Source organism: Lepisma saccharinum, chromosome 11 (assembly GCF_977018435.1).
Source record: "Lepisma saccharinum chromosome 11, izLepSacc3.1, whole genome shotgun sequence".
In the NCBI taxonomy this organism is placed as follows: domain Eukaryota; kingdom Metazoa; phylum Arthropoda; class Insecta; order Zygentoma; family Lepismatidae; genus Lepisma; species Lepisma saccharinum.
Window position 1 is genome coordinate 80,712,380 of NC_139239.1, and position 25,421 is coordinate 80,737,800.

Below are 25,421 nucleotides of genomic sequence, written 5' to 3' on the forward strand. Positions count from 1 at the left end.
TGGGGGTCTGCAACTGCCTCCCTCGCCCATTCTAATATCCGCCACTGATTCTAATGCCATATACTGGAAAGAACATTTAGTAGATCATCTTCTAATATACAACACCAAAACATTGTAATGTCCTGCTTTGATAGAAAACTTCTTGTTCATGTTAATAACATTATTGAGAATTATGCTGGAATTCTTGATTATTCATGAATGCTCACTGTATAAAGAATACCAAAAATTCAAAAGTAACGTTTCATCTTAAAATAAAATTTTCTTAGGTTAATGACTTGGCAATTTATTTATTTATTTCAGGTCATCATTAGATCATAATGTTGTACGGTTGATTCTTGCCTGCTTGGTTCTCACTTGTGAATGTCAATCATCTTCTGTGTAAATCCTTCGTTACAAAATGTCAGAAACATTTGGGGTAATGTTTCCAGTGGTTCAAGGTCGTTATATTTAAAGAATAAACACAGGAGGTTGCCCTCTTTTTTGCTCAGAGGGAGAAATGGAATAGTTGTTTGATGCACTGAGAAAGTCCTCAAGTCGTACTGTAATATCCAGATGCGCTGTAAGTTCTGCTTGCCATGGACAAATTCGAAAGGAAAATGCTGGTAAACGTGGCTTTACTACTCCAATCTTCCAGTTGAGGGTAGGCTACAATACAGCCATCATGTTTCAAATCTCAAGAATATCCACATAATGCTGCACATATCATAAGATTATACACAATAAAATGTTCTTTCCAGCACATCAGATTATAGTGCATCTCAAAATTAGATGAAGCCCAGAACTGTTCAATCTAACATCCAAATTCATGCCTTTAAAATTATTATATTTTGTGGGAAAGGATTAAATGTATGACCATTGAAAAAAAGATAAAAAAATGATAAGATGTGCCATAAAAATAAAATGACAGACTTCCTATACTAAATATACTGTGACCAAAATTATTATTTGCTACACCTAACACATCCTCATAGTTTGATGATACCCACTTCATCTCAATTTAATGTAACTACTTAACAATTGAAACCATTTCTTTTTATTTTAGTGCATGCAACATTGACAGTATCAAGCAAGATTTCAATTTTAGAAACAATTTTAAAGCTTCAAGAGGAACCTAAGATATATTTACTGATGGAAACCTCAAGTCATTTGACTTCAATAACCAGGGTGGCTTGGATTTATTTACAACAAATAAATAAATAAATAAAAAAATAATTTTGATTCTCCCAATATCAATTCTCATAAATTATGAGTTAAAGGAAGCAAAAAAGTCTCATTTTGCACATTTACTTTCTTAGCATAACACATCAAATGTATACTATCAGTTACTGAAATCTTTCTACAATCTCTGCCCCAGTTCAGAATTTACAAGAATAATGATTTAATATATACCAGTGTAGATAGGTTGAAAAATATTTTTAGAGAGAAATTTCTGGATATCTGAATACAATTATGTCCTGTTCAATTAAAGCCATTAAATGTTATTAAGTAACTGAATGGCCTTCACACATTAGCAACATTAAGGAAAAGTTTGTGGAAACTGAAATTCTCTTTCACCTTTACCATGCTGATTACAAGTTCCGCTTCCCCTTTATTGAAGCTATTTTCATATTACGAAATTTTAATTGCTTTTTTCAATAATGTTCATGTAAGAATCAATAATATATTTAAACATATTGTTTATTTTATATATATTAGCAACACCTTAGGAAGTACATCAATGCTTAAGACAGAAATATGCACATCAGCAACTGTGATACTGATATATCAGTTCATTGGCAAAATTAATTTCAAAATCCAATATTTCTGTATAGTCTAACATTTAGAGCAAAATTCTGTCCCTTCGTTATTCTTCCTATGAACATACCTTGGGTTTGTAAATTAAATGTCTAAACATGTAGTATATTTTTCTAAGATAAAATGAACAAAGTCATCTTGTTATAGACATTAATTAAGAGAAGGCATAACATGCCCAGGTTTCTTGCAAATCATTTGCAATTTTATATGAAATTAGTAGAATACTGGTTATTGGTACTGACAAATTTTTATTTGATATTTTATTGCTATTAGCAAGAATTTCATATTGATACGTCCCTACTTCATCTCAAGAAATAAAAGTAAAGGTAAAAGTAAAGTTCCCCATGCATATAGCACCACACCATGAAGGCACATTTAGGGGATGTAGGGGAAGGTTCCCACACATTATCGATCTCGGCCATTTTGGAGATGATGTAATCAGCACACTCTCCAGTCTCCTTTAACCCCTTCCCCCGGTTCCCATTTATTTGAGGCTGGGTGAACCCCAGAGCAGCTTTATGCAGGGGACAAGGCTGGAAAAACTCACCCACACCAGGAATTGAACCCGGGGCTCCCACATGGCAATCAGACAATCTACAAACTAGACCACTGCGGCTCATCAAGAAATAAAAGTAGACATCATTAATGATGCTACACAAACATGCATTTGCTTCATATAAAGTAAACTCTGCAATTAAAAGTGGTTTCAACCATAAGGGTACATGAAAGTTTAGAGTAACACAAAACTACTTCTTCAAACTAAAGTAAAAATTTTTACCCATGATAAAAATTAAATTACTATTTTACATGTATATTTTTAAGCACATCAAACACATTACCGTGTGGCACTAACACCTACTGCATATATTTGGATAACTCCCTATTGCATGTCAATGTGCTTGCATAATTAATTTTACTTAAACCAAAAAAGTGGTAAGTAGTTGCATGCAAATACATGCGGAAGACACAGAAAAAGCACCACGAAAGCCACTTGGGAACACAAAACATCTCTACTCTACTTCCACTACTATGAAACATAATAAATATCATACACAAACAACTAACATGGACCTCAACACACATGTACATCATTTACTATTACCCTAAATACACTTACTTCTTCCACTGTAGCTTCCTGCACATTTTCGATCCAACAATGTCACCAACAAGAGGTTAGAGAAAGTAAAAACGCAGTTAGTGGAGCAAAATAGAAACAAGACACAGAAAGCAGGGATAGGAGTTAGTATGATTATGCTATACTAGATCTTGTTAATAAAACTACAATTTTTCTTTGCCCAATTTCAAAAACATTATAATTACAATGTTATAAATTCTACCACATGATATAAAAACACCACAAGTTAATGATAAACTATATAATTCTGGGTTACAGGCACTTAAGAAAGTAATGCACAAGATAATTGCAGAGTTAAGTATTTCCCCAAGTCTAGGTTTCAACAATGCAAGAGTAGAATATTTCTGTTGATGTAAAAGATGGTTAATAGTAAAAATCTTGGGTAGTGTGGATATATACCAAATTCCTACATCTATATTAGCATAGAAGTATTTGCTCATATGCACACACACAAAGACACACACACATGAAAGTAACATATTGTTATAAATGGACTTTCAGAACAATTTACTAAAAGATTCTACAGCCTATTTCGTTGCATGTCATTTTAGATGAATAATATATTTATGGACAGAGAGTAGGAAGACTGCCTTAAGTGGCTGACTTTTGATCTTATCATGAAACATAAAAAGTTTGAGTCCTAGCCTGGGCATGGGAGTTCTATGTGTTCTTCCAGTGTCATCTAATCATTCATCCTCATTGTTCTAATTAGCTAAAAGTGACAGGAAAACAACATTAAGTAATAAACAATTCAAAGTACGTGAGTCATTCAATATATAAGTTTCCGTATGCTGTAAAAAAAAATATTTTTAAGATACCTTAGAAAACTATACATATGTGTAGGAGGATCCTTCCTCACTTCTCCACATAATCCCCATAGAGATTCAGGCATTTGTTCCACCGTTTAACACCGGAAAAAGATGGAAATCACTATGCGCTAAATCGGGGCTGTATGGAGGGTGGGGCAGCTGTTCCCACACAAATTCTTCAATTTTGTGTTGTGTTTGCACTGCTGAGTGGGGGCGAGCGTTATCGTCAAGAAGAATGACACCAGCTGACAGGAGACCTGGTCACTTATGTCGAATTGCGTGTTTCAGTTTATGCAATGTTTGACAATAACGGTCAGCGTTAATTGTTCTTCCTCGTTCCAAAAAGTCCATAAGCAGAACGCCCTTACAATCCATGCTTCTGAACTCCTTATGACGCGAGCCCGCATTTTCCGAACAAGCATTTACTTTTCGCCCTTGAGCGCAAGCACCTTCACATCTGATAACGAATCGATTGTTGTTCCTTGTAGACGAAGAATGGCGATTGTGAAACATGTGCTTCTTTATAATGGCATTGCTTTATACAATATTTTATAGCACAGGGAAACTTATATATTGAACGTCCCTAGTAGTATATGACTGTTCTAGTTATGTATAACTGTAACTTGCCTAGGCATAAGTGGGGAGATTACTCAATCTATGAACACAAAAAGTCCTCCTCCGTGGCCGTGCGGTCTAAGACACCTTGCTTTGGATGGCGGCTGCGGGACGGCATGGGTTCGATTCCAGGTTCAGTCTCTGGGAATTTTCAGCCTGTGTATAGGGCTGGTGGCAACCCACCATCATGAGGAAATTGGGAAGGTTCGAATGAGTAAGTGTAATCTGGTCGCTTACTACAACGGCTGGGGATACGTCGGGCTGACCCCCGACTATTCCAATCCTGGTTGAAGATCTCCATGCTTAGAGGTGACGAAGGAAAGTGTGGGAGGGAGACCAGCAGGTGGTAGGTAAGCCAAAGCCCTTCATGGGCTGTTACGCACAGGATTATTATTATTATTATTATTATGAACACAAAAATTTGTGTATTGAATTAAATGAGTTCAGAAATAGGACATTGGTTAATTATGGCCAGTGGAACCAAAAATTAAGTGCTTTATACTTTTTTGAACAAAAAAAATAATTTCCTTGTATTCTTTCTACATATACATACTGTAAAATGTAATAAAATGCCATTGATTGAGCAAATACTCTCAATCATTAAGAGATAAAATTTTACAGTGTATTGTAGAATGAGGCATATAAAAATATGTATCTAAACCACCTAAAAGAAATGTCTTAGGTTACAAGGTATAATGTACCTACATCTGGATGGCTGCACTCAAAACTCACTTAATAAACATGTACAAATGATCAATGCCCTTGAAGCATTCGATTCTAATGTACTATGCATGCAAGCCATGTTAAATTATATGAATTTGCCACTCCCAAAAAACTTGGATCAAAATCAACATATAGTTGAAAGCAAAAGTAAAAATATGAAAAGTATGTGGGGAAAGAACGTTATTATAATAGACAGAGACAAAGAGCACTGTAATTCTTTGTTATAAGAGATGAGCATGCAGTGAAGTTACTATTGTTAGCAATCTGCAATATGCTTGATACTATAATGAAATTATTAATCAACTTTCAAAAGATTCCATCGAAAAACAAATATGATCAATTACACAAATGATATATTCAAGAAAAACTTCACCAATAGTGCTTATCACAATGCAATTATTCCCTTACATCCTTGTAAAAAGAATTACTAGATTATTGTTAAATTTAATTGAAATTCAAAAATTCATGTTTTGTCATTTCAAACCAAGTAATTTTTGAAAAGCCACAAATAAAAAAATGAATATATGCAAGAGAAGTGAAATTCTGCAGTCAAACAATGGTTCTTGTCATTATCAGTAACGTGGAATGTTAAATGTGAAAAAATATGTTAAGAAGGCTACATATGTACTTGAACTTAAGTGAATTACAATAAAATGAATACTATTTCTTGGAAACTCACAGATGTTACAACTACATGTTGAAGAGCTTCTACCATTGTAAAACATATGGGCATAATTCATGTAACTGAGTGTTTTAGTTGCAATCTTATAACTTAAAGTACACAGAAAAAGTAACCTACCTATGAAGCAAATTATCTACTACCATCTATGTAAGATATTGTAAGTTTCTTGGGAATATTCAACAGAAATTGAAAAATTCTTAAATTTCGTGCCAATTCAGTTTCCACTAAAAATTCAAAATTGCAGCAGAATGAAATAATTTTTTCAGTTTCTGTTAAGTTTCCCTATGACCTTTTCTGTTTTAATAATGCATAAATTAATATAATAAAGTGAAAAATAAACATTTTTCAAGTTTCTATGTATCAAATTTCCATTGGAATGTGTTACATTCAAATATATATGCACATATACTATTTTTTTTTCTTCATTATTTCTTACATTGAATTACTTAATATAAGGCATCTACATGTATAGTGGCATACACAATCAAGGGTGATGGAAGGAAATATTTGTGCCTTTTTAAAGTTAGTACTTAGTTACATTCACTAATTTTTTATTATTATTATTCTTGTATTTTTTTCTTTTTTTTCAAATTGTATGCTATAAATACTACATATAAACTTTTGAAGTTTTAAAATAATATTTCACGAAGGTTTATTTTTGGACAACTGTAACAAATATTGGTAAATATTCTTGTTGGAATCTTAGCAGAAATTCTGAAATTCCAATCCAGACATCAGGTTTAACAACAAAGATACTACACAAAGACCACCTCAGGAACTAGGAGGTTAAAAACATCGACCTTGGTAGAAAAATTGGGAAAAATATTTGATTGATAAATTGATTGAGTTGGTGTTTTAAGTCCACTTTATGCACAGTAAGGCTAATCGGGACTAGACCTACAGTTTAAAGTGGGATCCAAATCACTATGTGCCTCCATCAGGTATCGAACCCAGGACCCTTTGATTACAATATGACAACACAGCACTATTGGGGGTGTTTCAAGTTCAGATTATTTTAATATTCAATTTCAAATGGGCTGAATATGCCCCTCCAGGGTTCAAACATTGAAACAGCTGCAAAATGATAGCATGGCATTTTAAGATATCTGTATGACCATAAGAAATTAATATTTTGTTAATAATGGATGAATCCATTAGTGTGCAAAAAAACTTGTATTTGAATGTTTGGCAAAGATCTGGCTTCTCTGACTTCCACCACCCCTGCAAAAATTTGCTAAAATTGTATCGAAACATTGCATAATAATGCATAAGCCTTATACAAATGCACCTCTGTTTTCATATATTTTTCATTTTAATAACCATCTATATCCCTAAACACAAAAAGTGGCTATAAAATGAAATATCATATCAAAGCACCTTTAAAAAAAATTAAAATTACTAAAAAATGTTTAAAAAATATTGTAAACTTGCTCAAACCTTTCCCTCCACATGCCTGGTGAAATAGATACTGCACCAAGAGAGGCTAGAGACTGGTCTAAGCAGTTTAAACTGAAGCTGTTCAAAAAATTGCACTGGTCAGAACAAAATGGAAAAGCTGCCCAAAAAAATGAAAGAGACAATCAAAAAGCAAAATATCTTGTTTCTCTTTTTTCAAAAAGTAATTTATTTGCATCGCAAATATATATCAAGAAAAATTATAACAATTTTGTAATTTTTTCTCAAAAACTTTGAAACTTGTTGAAGTGAAAATTAGCAATTTTTGAAAATTTTGTGCAGTAAAGCTTGAACTATACACTGAAGAAGTCAAATGATGAAATACAATAAGAAATATTATGAAAAATATGAGACATGAATAATTCAGCAAAGAGAATCATGGAATAACAGGTAACTGTTGCACTCATGATAAATGACAAGATGCAATAGAAAAAATGTGTTTGAAGGATTTAAGAGTTTGATTATGAGAAATTTAGAGCTTTGTCCCATGAGGAATGGAAAGTTAGCATGTTTGAATTTGCTCAGGATTAATAATCATAAAATATACTAGATATACTAAGAAAAAAGAGTGGACTGTGGCAAAAGAAATGTGAGAGAAACATGTGATCTTGTTTATGTTTTAATTTTGCACATAACTACAAAATTCCAGCATGTGTGCAACAAGTATTCTTCATAACATTCAATTCAAATATTCACAAATAAAAATATTTCTCATTTCATAGAATTTGTGATGCAAATAAATCTAATCACATTGGGACAAAAATAATCAAAAGTTTGTTTTGGGGGAAGTATGATGTGATTGATTATTAATTATGGTTACCATGCTAACCACAAACGTACAGAGAATATACAATATTTACCTCCTTGAAGGCAATATTTCTCCTTACATGCATATTGTCAGTATGTAAGCAAGGAAGTATCAACTTTGCTTACATGAAGTTACTGATGCATGCTAAATGTAGTGAAATAAAGTTTTATTCCACTGACCCTAATTACATGAATACATGTATAAATTACTAACTATGCTATTTATTGACTGCATGCATTATATCATGCCTGTTGATTGTGCACTACCTTGCTGAAATGCTGTTATAAATCAGCATGAATTGTAAAAAAAGGTGCATATTAGCAGTATGTATTAGCTTACAGTTTTGTTAAGTTCATAACATTAGTCATATATGAAAAAGAGGTTTACATTGTATAAGGCCAAAGTGTAGCTTGCAATAATTCCTGAATATGCAATATATAACATAACAGTGATACTGAAAAATGCAGTATATTACTTATGTCTTGCACATTTACAATTATGTAATTCTATGTACATCAAATTGATTTTTGTTTTTAAGATCAATTTGCAAGCATCATGTAAATGTGCAAATAGATGACATAAAAAAGAAAAGAAATATGTATATACAGAAATAAATATTAAATTATACTATAAACCCCCCAAAATTAATGGTAACTTCCCATTGAAATTGAAATTCATATATTAATTCAGTTGCATAAAATCATCTAAATTCTACTAAGCTACTTGAAGAGAATTAGATCAAATTCAAGTGCTAATTTTGTGTTTTAAAAAAATTCAATTCAAATTATTCCTACAAAATCATTACTGTTAATCTTAAATAAAAAATAACTGTTATACTTGACCAGATATACAATAGTTGGAAATTACATTGTCTTGTTAAAAGCATCGTAACAATAATTTGATTAAGCACTGTCATATGATGCCAGAATCCTAGTTTGTGATTAAGAACGCTATGCTTTTTCTTTGATTAAACTATTTTTGGCAGATTTAAGAAACAGTGTTAAAGAAAACTATGACCCAACACTGAATGAAAATTTAGCAAATATTAAAATAGATGTCTCTTGATAAGGAGATTCACTTTTGGCACACAATATACAATTTAATGAAAATTATCACATTTTGTATCATTTTGCAGACATTTAGACTTCACAAAAGTGTGATCTGCATTTTGGATATCCTACAGCATACCAAGACTCCAAAAAAATACCAATAGTTTATAATGACAATACTCAATATTCATTCATAGGTATTTTTATTTATTCAACTCTAGAAGAAAGTAATTGTAATGATGAAGAGCAATCAAATCTCACACTACCAAACATATAAACATACCAGACATGTAATACAAAATGGCTCAATTCATTTCTACGATTTTGCTTTGCAACTGCAAGACTGGATCTGAAATATTACATTCTTTGTTGCATGTAAAATAATGTAAAAAATTTAACCAATGGTAGCTTGATAGTATCGTGTAAGGTGCTGCCACCTAGGCAATCAAAGCTGCACACTGCCAGTGCCTGTGGGCCACAGCCGGAAAAATAGCTTATCATTTTCTATCCTGAAAACACGGCATGGTGTCAGCAGTGAGATTTGAACCCATGACCCCAAAGAGACTGTTTCTGTAATGTGTGGGTATTGGGTCAGAAGTAGATCCACATGTTTCTAGTTTATATACTTTGTATCACTTCTTATCATTCTCAATATACCCTCCTACCCCATCGCTCTCTACAACACTATTCCAGAATAAAACTTTAGTGTTCAAGGAAATAGGGAAATATACTGATGACGTGATCTTAGTTTCAAGTTACTTCATTTTAATATGCCTAAACAAATATAAATACAAGTTGATGTTGAAAGTTGCACGCTTTTCTGTGCTCTTGTTGTATATTACCAACCAAGGAGTAACCTTTTAATAGTCTGTTTAGAAAAAATTATATACATACAACGGAAGTTAGAGACTTGAAATTTAAAATATAACAACATAGTACAAAAAACCTTCACTATGAATATATATGTTGTAGTGCTCACTATAATAATACAAATAATTAATGTTGGTCACTCAAGAATTGTTTCTTTCATTTTTCAGTACCAGAAATATTGTAATGAATCACAAAAATTATTATTGAGAAATATTATTTACACCATTGGGTTATAGTTGGTGTTTTAGCAATGTTTTAAGGAGTGTGCAAAGCTGTATCTAAATTATATACAAATTATCCGTGCTCTATTGCCTAGTGTTTTCAGATAAGAACAATATAATCTAATATAACTGTAATTGTAATACTACATGCATGAAGTCTCGGTAAGGTTTGGATGCTTTGGAACAGATAAATAAAATAAGTCAGGTCTCGTACACTTAGTTTCAGGCAAAAGACTAGTTTTCAAGTTATGAAAACCTTTTCTCATTTTCAAAATGTTAATTGGTAGAAGTTTGAAGTGCATTGCTTATTAAGTGCAAAAATATTAGCTACACATGCTATATCTGTGCTTCTTTTTTTTATGAATTAGTATTTCCTTCAGTGTTAATAACTTACTTTATGACCTGGCTTTTCTGTGTTTTATCTCGCCCATTCTTAAACCTATGCAAATGAAATTGATTCAAATGAGGCAAGAAAGAAATCAAAAACAGGATTGATTGGGCAATAAAAGAGAAACTGCACAGTCGCCAAACACACAAGAAAGATGTTAATTAAGTACGATCTCTTAGAATATTCCAAAATGCAACCCCACTACTGACAGTAGCGAAAAACCAGGCCAAAGACAATCAGTTTCACATTTATTACACAACTTAAAAAGAATGAATGTTTTAAACTACAATTATATAGTGCTTATTTGTATAAATAAACACATTTTAGTAAATGTCATTAATCAATCTGAAATTTAAATTACTTGAAAAATTAAAGTTGTGAATTTACTGTTTTAAAGAAAAATATTATTTTGTCTCAAAATGAGACTGAATGCATAAACTTGACTGAAACTTGGTAAACATTTGTCTACATATCAACATTTTAAACAAACATGTTGCAAAAATGCACACAAGCAAAATAATAAATTTCAAACCATCTACAATAATGTTACACTACATAAATAACAATATATTATTATTTGCTGGACATAAAAAGCAATACACTTGAATATCAAAATTTCCTTTTAACATACCCAACATGCACTGGATGTCTGGCAATGTCCACATTGTCTGGCGCATAGTTGTTTGTAAACTGGTTGTAATTGTCTTTTGTATGTTGAGGGCTGATGGTGTCCTCCACAGCTGTTGGTGGTGCTGTATGATCAATAAAAAGAAAGAAATGCAATATATAAGATCCTCACAATAAAAACATACAAAGTTTCATTTTCCCAGCAAATTCTTATAATCTTTGTATTAATGTATGAAAATGTTCACAAAACAGAACATTAAAATATATTTAAAAGTTGAAAAAATCGGAAAAATATTAAATGAAAATTAATTTGCTGATCTTCTATTGAAAGTTAGGTTACATGAAACTTACAGAGAGTTATAATTCCGATGGTGGAATAATTTAACAGCAGAGTTCCTTGCATTCAATGTGTTGCTTCGACTTATATCACAGTTCTCATTTACTATTGCTCTATTAACCATTCATAATTCAAATTCAAATTGTACAAAATTGATATACTAGTTAAAAACAACACAAAACACACAAACAGCATGATAAAAACAGAGCTTTCGATTCCAACTTGGAATCATCATCAGGGCTACTCGAGTTGGCGAAGGGGATGAGCTTGAGGTTCCGCTGGCTATCCGCTGTGTCTGCCAGAAGATGTTGTTGTGGTCTTGCAGTGTTGGTAAGATCTTGTTTGTTGAGATTGATGGCTGAGGGAGATGGGTTTTAAGTTTCATTGTGTTATACCATGATAAAGATTTCCACACAAATTGCTGTTGAGATTATTTGTATTTTGATCACGTACCTTCCTTAACTCCCCGTTCTATTTCTCATTTAGCCTGTGCCAAAAAGGAAGCGCAATCCTGTGGTATTTAGTGGTTTGTTTCTTTTACGTGAATCCAGAAGAACTTTCTTTCCTCAGTATGTATCCTAAGGGGTCTGCAAATCTGTCATTGATAGGTCTTTTGCATGGGCCTGTATATTTCCTGTTGCATTTGCATTTAATAGTGAAGATGCCAGAGTTCGTTGCAATAAGTTTTGAAGCCTGGTAAGCTTTGGTCTATGGATTTTCTGGCTTTGTATGCTACTTTATACTTCCGTTTTTCTAGGATGTGTTGGTGTTTGGTGAAAAGATCTGGTAGATATGGGATGCCTATCCATAGTCGGGAGTCTTCTTCATTTGTGGGATGGTTGCTTGTTTTTTTCCTTGTGTTTCACTTTTTGTAGGTTCTCGTCTATGATGTTGGGACTGTAAACCACCAAGGATGGCCTCTTGCCTTAAAATAGCCAGTTCTTCTTGTAATGCTTTGTTGTTGGAACATAAGTGCAAGGCTCTTCTGACGAAGTTGTTACGGATGTTATCTTTTTGTCCTAGTGGGTAGTTGGAATATTTATGTATAAATCGGGATCCTGAAGTAAGTTTGCAGTAAATTTTGGTTGCAAATCTATTATTTTCTCTGAATATAGTAATGTCGAGGAAATTTAAGGTACCGTTAACTTCTCTCCCACCACGTCCCCTTTGCTGTATCTCTCGACCAGCCCTGATGATGCTTCCAAAATTGAATCGAAAGCTTTGTTCTTTATCATGCTGTTTGTGTTCCTAACAAGTATATTGGTGGCACTTGAAGTACTTTACTGTCAGAATTTATATAGTTGCAAGTAAGTAGAAGTTAACCATGAGTTCTAACATAGCAGAAAATAAATATAGCCTTATATAATGCCATGGGCAACTGGCACACCATTATACATATAAATTTAGCATTGATCGTCTCATATTTTTACTGTGACTTAGTTTCACATGTCTATCATTTTATTGCATTTTACCTCCAAATCTAAATGTAAATGATATATATTGCTCTAAAAATTCATAGTTTTTCTCCCAACAGAAATGTCTGGTCATTTTGTATACTTATTGAGGACGTGAATATAACACTGAAGTTGAAAGTAAAATGTTTGCTGTTTAATGCCAGATTGGTACAGTATGTATAAAAATATTATATCTAGACTGGACTTTAGAGCAAATATCTACTATTTTGTTATTATTTGTATGGATATAAACATTAGTTCACATGCTTTAGTTTTAACCTGGTTACATATATTAACAAGGAAGTTAATATTTTTATATATATGAAGTTAATCCTTCATATACGTAAGGGCACAAAAGATAGTCTCCATGTCCAGCCCATCACAAGAACCTGAAACTGCTCCTTTCGCCCACGGCAAGCTAGGGAAAGAGAGGTCTGTGTCCTGGATGGTTGTAGGAGGAGGAGAAAACTTAGCATTACACTTATGGTAGTATTGCTTTACTTGTTCTCTTGGGAATATCAAACTTCCAATGGTGTAGAAAAACACATCAGCAGGAACAGGATAGGTTGAAGATCATGCATGTGTTAGGAAAAGTCAAAACTTCCATTTGATTAGCCATAACTTCAAGTTGAATTTGTTTGTCCATAAGAAATACATGGAAGTCTATAAATAATTATTCATATTTTTTTACAGATCTTATCTAGCTTAATCATCAACTTAAAAAAATGCTTTTACTTTCAACATGGAGAGAAATTCATACTCTATTGTTCTATGTTTTGCTTTTTTTCAGTACCAGTGCCCATTTGGACGACATTGAAATAAATGATACCTGGTGCAAAACTATCACTCTTCGCCTTAAAATAACATTTCAAAATGTATATTGAATTGGTAGAATATCAGTTGTTGGTATTGGCAAATTTTTGTGGTTTCACTTTATTGGTATCAGCAACAATAAATTACAATAAATATAGACCAACATGTGCATATGCATGCACACACCCAACTACGACACATACCCATAGAATCTCTGTTGGAATCTCCTCTCTCATCTCGTGTAACATCAATTGGCAGAGAATCATCACCAAGAGACTTCATCTCATCCACAGTGAGGTAGCGGTACGGTTGATCACTCAACATCGTGTCTTCACCTAAAAAAGCAAGAGATTCATCAACACTTAAACACATATATTAAAAACTAAATTGCAAATGCAACAAGAAAAAATACATAATTTTCAACATATTACTGTAAATCTATTTATTTTATATGTTTAATCGACAGTGATTATGTGAGTGTATGATGATGAATAAAGAGAAAACATACATATACTTTATGAAGATTTTAGGATATTTTTTTTAAACCTAGTCATCATTAAAAGGCATTCACTCAGTTTCTCAGCAACATGTTACAACAGTAGAATAAAAATCTATCAAATTCTCTTTTGAAACTTTTAAATGTATCAAATGATATGTTGGATTTACATTTTGAATCTGAAAAATGTAAACTACATGAAACAATGAACAATTTCATAATTGACAGAGCTTAAGTTAAAAGAACCCTAAAGAATGATCGTAATGTTCATTCTGGCAAAGTATAAACTACAATGTAGCTTCAATTTAGGAAGAATACCTAACCATTCATGAAGTCCATCTTCCACACTGTTGGGTATTATTTTACAAAGCATAAGAAACACAATGAATGGGTAGTAGAAATGCAAATTAGGATATTAAGATAAACCTGAAATAAGCAAATTACAAACGATGGAAAATCGCTAATGTAACGCAAATCAATCTGCATATTTTTATTTATTTGTATTTGGTAACTTAATGCAAATTTAGTATATTTTTAGATGAATCAAAAAGATGAGGATGAATTATGATTACATGAAAGAACAAACAGATTTGAGTACACAAATCCAGTCTAGAAATTGATGGTGAGTCAAGCACATAATGAGAACATCTGACACGTGGGAACCAATGGTCTGTAAAAGAGGCTCGGCCCTCATAAATTTTGTTTGACATGTGTTGTATGCAGAATACTGCTGCCATTACAAAATGGTTTGGAAAATTCAAATATATTTATTATAATAATTTACCACACTACTGCACATAAAATCATTTTCTTTCTTTACTTATTTGTGACTTTCATTTAAAACTTTTATTCATAAATAAATCTTGATTAAATTAATACCTTACGAACAAGATATTTGTTGTCACTCATATACATTCATGAGTATAAAAGATGTGTAATCAAACAACATTGTTATAAGCTTTATTATAGTTTTTATTGTATGTACGCATTGCTTGCATTATAGAATTATTTTCCTGTAGTTTACGGTTATTACAAGCATAAGAAAACAGTTTTTCTTTGTGACGTTTCAGGAGAACACACGCTCCTTTCATCAGACATTTATTTTCATTTTGACTAAAGATACAGTTATAACAATGGCTAGTAATTTTTTAAACAAAAAGAATCTGTTATATAATGGATGTTGTCAATGTTACATTGTTGTAATATAGCAACTTAACTGTGAAAAAAACAGTCTGTCTATCAAGTCTCCTTTCTGAAAGCTTGCTGTAGCAAGGAAATTCTACCAGCTAATTCAAGAAGAACAAGTTATCAACAACAATGAAAGAAGGGAAGCAGTTAATGTCACTGGTAAAATAGAAACTAAGAACATTGACAACAGATTATTTATAAATCTTACGGATACTGAGGTACCTGATGAGTATATAGAAATTTTTCAATTCGGAATGAAATTTTCAGTTGGTAGTGCTTATATACACAAGGAAGATTTTGTGATTTCAATAGAGAAAGCACTGAATTTCTTAGATGATGAGGAGGAAAAGAGAAAATTACGAAGTCTCACACATGATGCTCTTGATGAACGGTTAAGTTTTGAATACAACAGAAGAAATAACAGAGGTCCAAAATACACAGAACGGGAGAAAGAGCATATAAGGTTGGGGAAAAAAGTTCATGGTTTCAAGATCTGGTTGAAAGAAAACAACATTTTCTTAATAAAATCGGACAAGGAAAATAAACCTGTCCTTATCCAAATTAAGGACTATAAAGAAAAAATGGAAGAATGTTTCAAAGTAAACAATTTCACAGAAACCTCTCGAAACCCTATAACTAAAATAATAAATGAGGTAAAGAAAGTAATTGAAAGCAGTATCACGATACCAAGAGAGATAAAGAAAAAACTCATTGTCAAAAATTCAACCCTGCCGATTGCCTTTGGACTACCAAAAACTCACAAACCGGGAACTCCAATACGACCCATCATTGCAACTTTCACACATCCTGCATACAAACTATCCAAATATTTAGTTCAAAGACTTGCTATAATTAAACAACAAACACCATTCAGTGTTAAAAATGCATATGAAGTGAAACAGAAACTACAAAATATTGTTTGGAATAATGAGTATCGTATTGCAAGTTTTGATGTTGAAAATTTATATCCCAGTGTCCCAATAGAAGGTGCCACAGATGCATTACACAGATGGCTTATTGAGATGAAGGTTAACCCAGTAGAATCATGGGAAATGGTTCGATGGTTTACTGTATGTGCAAATTACAATTACTTTATATTTGATGGCAAAATCTATCAGCAAAGTAATGGTCTATCAATGGGAAACCCAGTATCCGGAATCATCTCCAGCATTTTCCTTCATTACATAGAATCTCCAATTGTTAATGCGATAGGTGCGGATATCAAACTCTACATCAGATATGTAGATGATGTGCTAATTATTGCTAAAGATGAGAACACCATCATGGACGTATTTAAATTGTTAAATGAATCGCATCGTCGCATAAAATTCACTTGCGAACCCATGAATAACAGTGTAATTTCTTTCCTTGATCTGCAAATTAAGACAACTGACTCAACAATTCAAACATCAGTCCATAGGAAAAAATTAGCGGGGGAAAAATACATCCATGCCAAATCAGAACATTCGCGTATAACAATGGATAACATATTTTTAAATTTTTTCCTGAGAGCACAAAGACTATGTTCTAATAATGAGGATATCAAAAATGAAGAAGAAAGGCTCTTTAATGTAGCAAAAGAAAATGGCTTTCACACTAACAGAATAAACCAAATCAAAAAACAAGTTGTAAGAAAACTAAAGGAAAGTAGAAATACAGACAAAGATGAAAAATCTGTTGAAAAGAAATTTGTGTGCATTCCATTCCACAAGGGATTCTCACAGAAAATTGCAAAATTTTTTAGACGTTTTAATTTCAAAATTGTTTTTAAATCACCAAGAAGTTTGGAATGTACATTTAATGAATTCAAAATGAGAAACTCTCTACCAGATGTGGAAACCACAGGAATATATAATATAAGTTGTTCATGTTCAAAAGATTATGTGGGACAAACAGCAAGGAAAATGGCAATAAGATGGCACGAACACGATTTGGACATTATAAATCTAAACCCAAGAACAGGTTTGTCAACTCATATCATCGAAGAGAAGCATTTGATTAAAAAGAGAAGGGTTTTAAAAAGATTAACGGGAAACACAGAGTTGAATGTCTGGGAAGCTTCGTTCATTGCTGAAGAACACTGGAATAAATTAAATAATGAAAATGGTAACATAGATCCAGTATGGAGTTTTCTTTTTCACAAATGGAGTAAGCCACCATCTTTAAAATTTAATGTAACAGAAAACATCAAGAGACTTTGTGAAAACAATGATGAATTTGAATTACCTGATGATATTTGGGATTCATAATTAAAAAAAAAAAAAAAAAAAAACCAGACTGTTTTTTTCACAGTTAAGTTGCTATATTACAACAATGTAACATTGACAACATCCATTATATAAGATTCTTTTTGTTTAAAAAATTACTAGCCATTGTTATAACTGTATCTTTAGTCAAAATGAAAATAAATGTCTGATGAAAGGAGCGTGTGTTCTCCTGAAACGTCACAAAGAAAAACTGTTTTCTTATGCTTGTAATAACCGTAAACTACAGGAAAATAAGCTTTATTATGATTATTAATCCATCATGTTATTATAACTTTTCTGGCATAGTGTATGTTTCAGTCTCAGAAGGTAAATGTATGCAGGTATTACCCTTATTGGAAATAAGGAGCAAAATAAATTGTATTAAGTCAAGTGTAGACTGAAATCGGGTACTTTAATATTTTACATATTTTTCACAAGTTCGTACTTTTTCTCTTTTAACCAATTTGCCCAAGCATTGATATTCACAGATGTTATTTATTTCTGAGAACAGAATTGATTGTAAGAGACTACAACTTAGGTAAAAACCTTATGCAATAATTTTTAAATTATCAATTACTTTAGTGGTATGCTTGATTTTGAGGCTGTAAGAATGCTCATATATACAAGTGTTTCAATGTTTATGTCAAAATAGTAAAAACAGGAAATAAGCTTAAAATGTAATAAAAAATGTGAAATTATACACAGATAAATGTCATAATATGATTATAACATACAAAAAACCAAAGGCACAAATTTCCTCGAGGAATTCATGCATATAAAAATGCAAAATATTTTTTACTTATTAAAATACATGCTGTAGAAAAGTTATTCAATCACAGCCAAATGCATTCACGGGGAGGAAGATAAGATTTCACTGAAGCTAATGTAACTTATGGCTGGTTTACTGAAAATAACAACACACATACAGTTTGCTATATATGTACCATGCATGTAATTGTCTTGTCCTATGCTACAACAAGAAGTAAGTATTCATTTCATTTAGAACATAATTTTGTATTATTTTTGAGTTAGTATTAACTACATATGTATGAAAAAATTAAGCATCTCGAATAGTCATGCATTTACTTATTACCAACTATATTAACAAAATAACAAATTTCTGAAAATAATATATTTTTAAAATTTATTCAGAGTTAATTCACAACAATCAGCTTATTGTACTTATTCCAATGAAAATAAAATATTGAAATTATAATGCACAATATGATGAAATCACGTAACTGATTAATTTAACGGATTGATTTTCATTAAATCATGTATATATCTTAAATTATTATAAAATTTTGATTTCATTATGAAAGATATTTTAAGAGAGGAGTTAAATAATTTTGTCTGTCTGCAAAAGTATATGATAACAGGTTTGGTTTGAAGGCAGTTGGTAACATAAAAAACAAATTTTTAAATATTTGACTGAATGGGCAAATTGTTATGAGATTCTGTACAAAATTTCTAGAAAACAGTAAATTGGTACCGCAGAAAGGATAACAACATTGTTCTACATCATTTTGCAGCAAGAAGCAAATTTACTGGTCATTTTTTTTTAAAACAATGTATCTGTACCAGTCTCTAGGTAAAAACTATTTCATATTATTTATGGTCATTTTTTAAAAATTCTTTATTTCATTTTCAATTAATTGAAATTAATTAATGTCAGGAATCATGATGCATTTTCAAGAGATTTTCAAAAAATTTAGATTAATAATCTCTGTTACTTTCATCTTTGTATATGTTCAACTTTGCTTAAAAGTTTGACTTCTTAATGTCTTGGGAAACTTGAAAGAGATTGATTATGAGGAAGGCAGGAATGTATTCCTATGCTTTCTTAGCAGGAAAAATTTCCATTATAGCATTACTAACAATGATTCTGATCATGTAATATTTTAACATAATGACATGAAAGATATATCACTAGGTTCTTTGTGGAATTGTCAAGACATATGTAGCTCATGGTAAAGATGAAGATTTACGTCAAAGCATTGAAATAATAAAGAGTCATACCACAGAATGAACATCAATGGACTGTTCACAGCATATCACATGTTCTTGATGTATGTTCTTAGATTTTTGTCACTTTAAAAATATGATAGTTTTGTATATGACGTGATAAATATAAATATTTCATTACTACTTTCTTAATACTCACCTATACCCACAAAAAAAGTAAATACATAAAGTGCCCATCACCTTTCTTAGTGCCTCACAAAAAAGTACACATTTAAACCACTTCCATGCTCTAGCTCATGTGGGTGTGTGCCTGCCCTAAATTAATACAATTGCCACCAGGACAAGGACATCTACATAACCAAGTTGTTCACCAACTTGACATGCAAACTTTTTATTCTATGTGTAATGTGATCTACTTATTATGAATTAGCACAAGATGAAAGCCATATCATTGGCAGATTGTGTAGGAAAGGTCATAATACAAATAATTTTGGCCCACTTCTAAAGTTCCTCGATCACTGATGTTGCACATTTCAGCTTATATCAGTTTACGCCATGGATAAAATTACAGACCATCTATGCAATCCTACACTCTGCACAAGCACATAAGCATGATCATTTATCATCTGAATTTACTACATCTTAAATTTAAGCTATATGAAATCTTCATAAAGTGTCCACAAATAAAATAATGTGAACATAAACTTGAAATAAACAATTTAATACCTGAGGCAATGGAGATATTGTTGATTCAGCGTATAGTTGATAAATGCAGATATGTTCCAATTAGTATGAGGGCAGAAAAATATATACTTTTTTTTAAAATAAAAAAAATTACCCCTATTATTTCAGTGGTAGGGATACATATACTGTAAATTGTTCTTATTTAATGTTAATCCTATGTTTAATCCATCTCTGATAAGCCATTAGATATCTAATAATATAAGAGATTTAATATTTCGCTTCTAGCAAACATCACAAAACACCCTCCCCCCCCCCCCTTGTTGAACTAATTATAAAAAAAATATATTTCTTATATATTTCCATGTCTTAGGTTTAAAATAAGTTGTGTTCATTACATCAGAGTTCTAATTTTTAAATATGTAACTTTGTCTCGAAGTATTTGTATTGGTATATTTGTGTATGTGCTTAGTAAAATTATTGATAATTTTACTGATCTCACATGTATTACTAGCTTGTAATTTGGGCATAACATACACTCATATGTCTCAGATTTGTAAAATAAATGTGTGAACATTCTTTCATTCACAATTAAGATGGTAATGAACAATTTATGTTCTTGAAGGAACATTACAAATTTATATTGGAAGGATAGAAAACTTGTTATCATTAGGGACTATGGTGAATAGAATATAAAATGTTGGTACATAAACTGAGCCTATTTCGAGATGAAAAGAGGTGTATAAAATAACATTTCATTGTGAAAATGGTGAATGAAATCCTAAATTTGGTTTAAAAGTTAAACATATTGCATACATTTTTTTTACTAGCACATTCCTAACCTTCACCTATATGTGAATTCAAGGAAGTAAAATCCTTAAGATTCTCTGACTTCATGGTGTCTGACAGTAAAGTGTTCTATGAAGAAAAACTGTATATAAAATAAATGTTGGATACAGGGCTACAAAAAGTTCATATAACACTGGAGGTAACTTCTGGGCAATTCTCTTCAAGTATGGTGACAGAAGGAAAAATTCTGTCCTCTTAATGAGAAAATATATCAAAATATCTTATTTCTGCAGCTTAACTGACACCAATGCATATATTCTAGTGATTCCTGTCAACATGCATACTTGGGTGGCCACTGGTCCCATACACTGGCTGAAATCTCTAGATAAAAGTTGTTACTCATCCCACAGGAGACTTGAACATGCATGCATCCCGTAGCCAGAACCCAAAGCTTGTACCTTAGACCACATGGCCACGGTGAGGGACAAATTTAAATACAGTTTAAGGGAATTTTATTTCCAGCAGTACTGGTTCAGATTCTGAGTGGAAATATATATTTTAATCATTTTCCTGCATTTTGAATGCAGTTGAGGCATTTCTCCAAAAGCAGCAGTAGATTCCAGTCGATTTATCCTCCCCATCCCCTCCCCACTCCAAAATGATGATGGGATTAAAGTGTTGATAGTGTTTCACCTAATGAAGAGCTCATTGGAAGACCATAGGCATCAATGCATCAGTTTAGTAAGGTCAATTTCTCTTGGGCTCCTCAAAGAAATGTTCATTACAATAAATTCTATACTAGTGAATTTTTACTTACTAGTTAGGAACAAAATCTTTCTTACAGTTTTTAGCTAGAATACATCTTTCAAAATCCCTTATGTACAGGATATGTGTATACCAGATAATAAATAAAATCTACAAAATATACTACTGTAACACTATATTACAATATTAGTAAAGTCTTACATTCATCCTTATATATCACATGCTTAACTGAAACCATCAGTATGTATGTATATATTTACTATCTTCACATATTTCTACGTGCAAATGCTTCACAAATTTTTATAGGCACACTTAATGGTAAGGGGGAATTGGAGAGAACACAAGGTCACCGTGCAAGCATGAGTAAAATGTTAGCAATCCACATCCACTCAAATCCAACCCTAAAAAGAAACCTTAGCCACATTTACAGCAAACAGAACGAAAGCTAGGCATAGCTCCTACACCACACAGAAAAAAAAATCACAATTCCATAACCAGTGTTAAATGCTGTATAGCTCAGCTTTACGAGAAAGACATCACCACATTAGCAATCAAGGAACAAGAGGACAAAGGTTGAAAGGCTAAGAGACTTACGCGTTAGCAGCATTTGACCCTCATAATAAGGCAAGTAGACATGTTGAGCATGGGTGGGTTTGCCGTATACAGCAGAGTCCAAGAGATCATCACCTGTACATTCAGATGAGCCCTCATAAGTTGCTAATCAATGCAACAATATCATTTTGAAATTCCTTTCTTTTAAGAAAACAATACTTCACTGGCAAATATACAGATATATCTTTTCTAGCAGGGAAACAACAGTTATGAAGCAATTAAGAGTTGGTTTTTCATGACACGTAAAAATTAATAATTAAATCCCACAGGAAGGTTATAAGATGCATCTGAGTTAGAGCCATTTTCTGTAAGAACAGGTTATACATGAACAAGAAGATTTTTTGTTTCCTGTGTATTAAAGTGCTTCTAAACATAGGGTGAGCCACTTAATCCCATTTAAAGCCAACATGATGCATTTATTGATGGTTGGAAATGTCCAGCAACTGAATACTTTTGTCATTTGCAAATCTTCAATTACTAAATTATTACATCAGCTTAGTTCTTTTTTAACATACACAAACAAACTTAACAACACATTTTAATTTTTATTGTTATTTTTAATATAAAGCTACATTTAAAACTGTATTTCTTAAATCTGCAACAGTACACATTAGAAAAAACTGCAATATTCAATAAGTAAATATTATCTATTTATATGTTTGTGAACCAATATTTAATAACATGCCTGAAACTTTGAACATGAAAACCTATCTCTATTTCAATATTTTGTAACAATAAGTAACCATTCTTTATAGTAAGAATGATGTAGAGTGCTCCAATTAAAGTAGACCTACTGATATTGTGAGACAGGGACCTTTTGCAGAAATAGCACATCTCTTAGAATTTCAAGTTAATTTTAGAATACCCTTAAGAGGGTAGTATAATTTATAATGCTGGAGTGGTAATATTCTGAATCTTAGTACAAGAGATTAGTGGTAATTTTCCAGTAAGAACAGGTTTTGTGAAACTGATGCAGTATGTGCAGTATGAATAAATCACAAAAATGCTATTCAAAATGCTTAAAATTTGCAAAGAAGACATATATTTGATAGCAGAAATGTTTTATTGCAAAATAAATAAAAGAGCAACATGGACCAGTTAGTGAATGCAATAATATGAAAGCTAAAGCAAATTATTAGTTCCATATCAGAACAAACACAATGACTAGATCATATGGAGAGAGAATTGAATGTTGAGATTTGAATGCCCAAAAAATATTACGATATATATGTTGTAGAAAAGAAGAAGGAAAAGAGAAGACTAAACATTGAAATCTGATGGATGATAATGATGAAATTTGAGAATGATGATGGTTAAGACTGTGGAAGGAGAAATGGAAGTATGGAGGACCTGGAGATGAATGTGGAGCATCCACAAATATTATAATGCCAGACATTAGAAAGGAGAGAAGCGGGCAGAAGAAAGAAATAGGGAGAGAGAGAGAGAGAGAGAGAGAGAGAGAGAGAGAGAGAAGAAGAAAAATATAGAAGAGAGAATGCAACCTTAACACATATTGATTCAAACCTTTTTGAGTTTAAGCCTTCGTCGGTCGCATGAGAAAAATTATGTCGATGGTCGCAAACAGTGCCAGAGACTGGGTTCTTAAAATATGTTCAATTAAAGGTCTAAAATGTGAAACACTCAATTATTGTGATTAGATCTTATCTTGCAACAATTGAGATTCTATAAAACTATAAAAATTGAAAATCTATAAAACTATAAAAAGGCTCTTCGTTAGTTGGGCACGGAATAGCAGACCAGATTTTCAGTAAAAACTAGGCACACCTATAGTCGTGCAAAGATTCTGCCCTAAGCAGCAAGGGGCTTCAACGAACCCCCCTGCCCCTAGTGGCTTGAAGAGCTGACTAACACTGAAAACCAAATCGTGGTGTAAAAGAGAAAGGTTAGAAACTCAGCTGGTCAGAGGGAGGGTGTTGACAAAACAATCATTGGTAACTGGCGATGTTAAAACCACACACCTGGAACTAGAGACTATGTGCGACCAATGCAGGGTTAACTAAGATAAATACTGCATGACTAATTTGAATCTCCTGTAAAGCTGTTTCTGTCTTAATTAGCTTCAACATAAACATAATGAACAATCTGCGGAAGGCAGTACTATAAAGATAATCTCCTCCTAATTATTCTATAGTGAATGTAAAAATGATAGTATTTCCCATAAGTACACCCTCCCCATGGGCGCCGACTTGCCAAAATTATTGGGGGGGCTCTGATCACTGAAATTTTTTTAAGTTTTGGCTTCAGTGTTCGGAATCTAATAAAAGCCCATGAATTCCTAAAAAATATCAAAATTTTTATTCACAGTTCGAATGCAGAATATTTATTGTCCACGGATGGATATGTCACAAGTTTCGTCAACCATAATAGCAAAATATTCCCGACTTTTAATATCTGCTACCACGGAGCGAAAAACAGATCTCCCTAATACTATATCAATGATCTTGTTCTGAATGTCATGTGAGAGCCATTTGTAGCCCGAACTACCCTAGTTCATGCACATCGTCTTTTGAAACTCTTTTTAGTAAAAATTTTAACAATACTCATAATTACATACTTAGTATATAGTAATAAGTCATGTGTTTTGCTGTCTCTGGTCATAGCCCCCCCCCCCCCCCAAAGTTGATGGTCTAGAACATTTCAAATGTGTATTTAAAGTTAAGTTCATGTGGCACAATTCAGAGTAAACTTTACAAGAGAAGCAAAATAATACATTAGATCCTCTTAAGCAAAATTATTTGGGGGGCTCTGACCCCACATCGATAACATTGGGGGGGCTCGAGCCCCCCCAAGCCCCATGGAGTCAGCACCTATGACCCTCCCTACAGGTATTATGCAAACTTACAATGCCTACTTCACTCCAAAATATTGCAAATTCAAC

At 32.3% G+C, this 25,421-nt stretch overlaps 1 protein-coding gene across 2 annotated transcripts in view; it reads right to left on the reverse strand.

The window, feature by feature from the left end:
* LOC145994943 (uncharacterized) overlaps positions 1 to 25,421 on the reverse strand; it is a 103,658-nt gene that overhangs the window by 12,601 nt on the left and 65,636 nt on the right. The window contains exons 17-21 of one of the 2 annotated variants that reach the window (XM_083131457.1): positions 22,505 to 22,597; positions 13,984 to 14,115; positions 11,181 to 11,301; positions 10,556 to 10,600; positions 2,912 to 2,929 (exon numbers count right to left, since the gene is read on the reverse strand). In XM_083131457.1, the coding sequence (XP_082987583.1) occupies positions 2,912 to 2,929; positions 10,556 to 10,600; positions 11,181 to 11,301; positions 13,984 to 14,115; positions 22,505 to 22,597 (409 nt within the window). The remainder of the gene's footprint in view (positions 1 to 2,911; positions 2,930 to 10,555; positions 10,601 to 11,180; positions 11,302 to 13,983; positions 14,116 to 22,504; positions 22,598 to 25,421) is intronic. The other variant, XM_083131458.1, reaches the window with a different exon arrangement.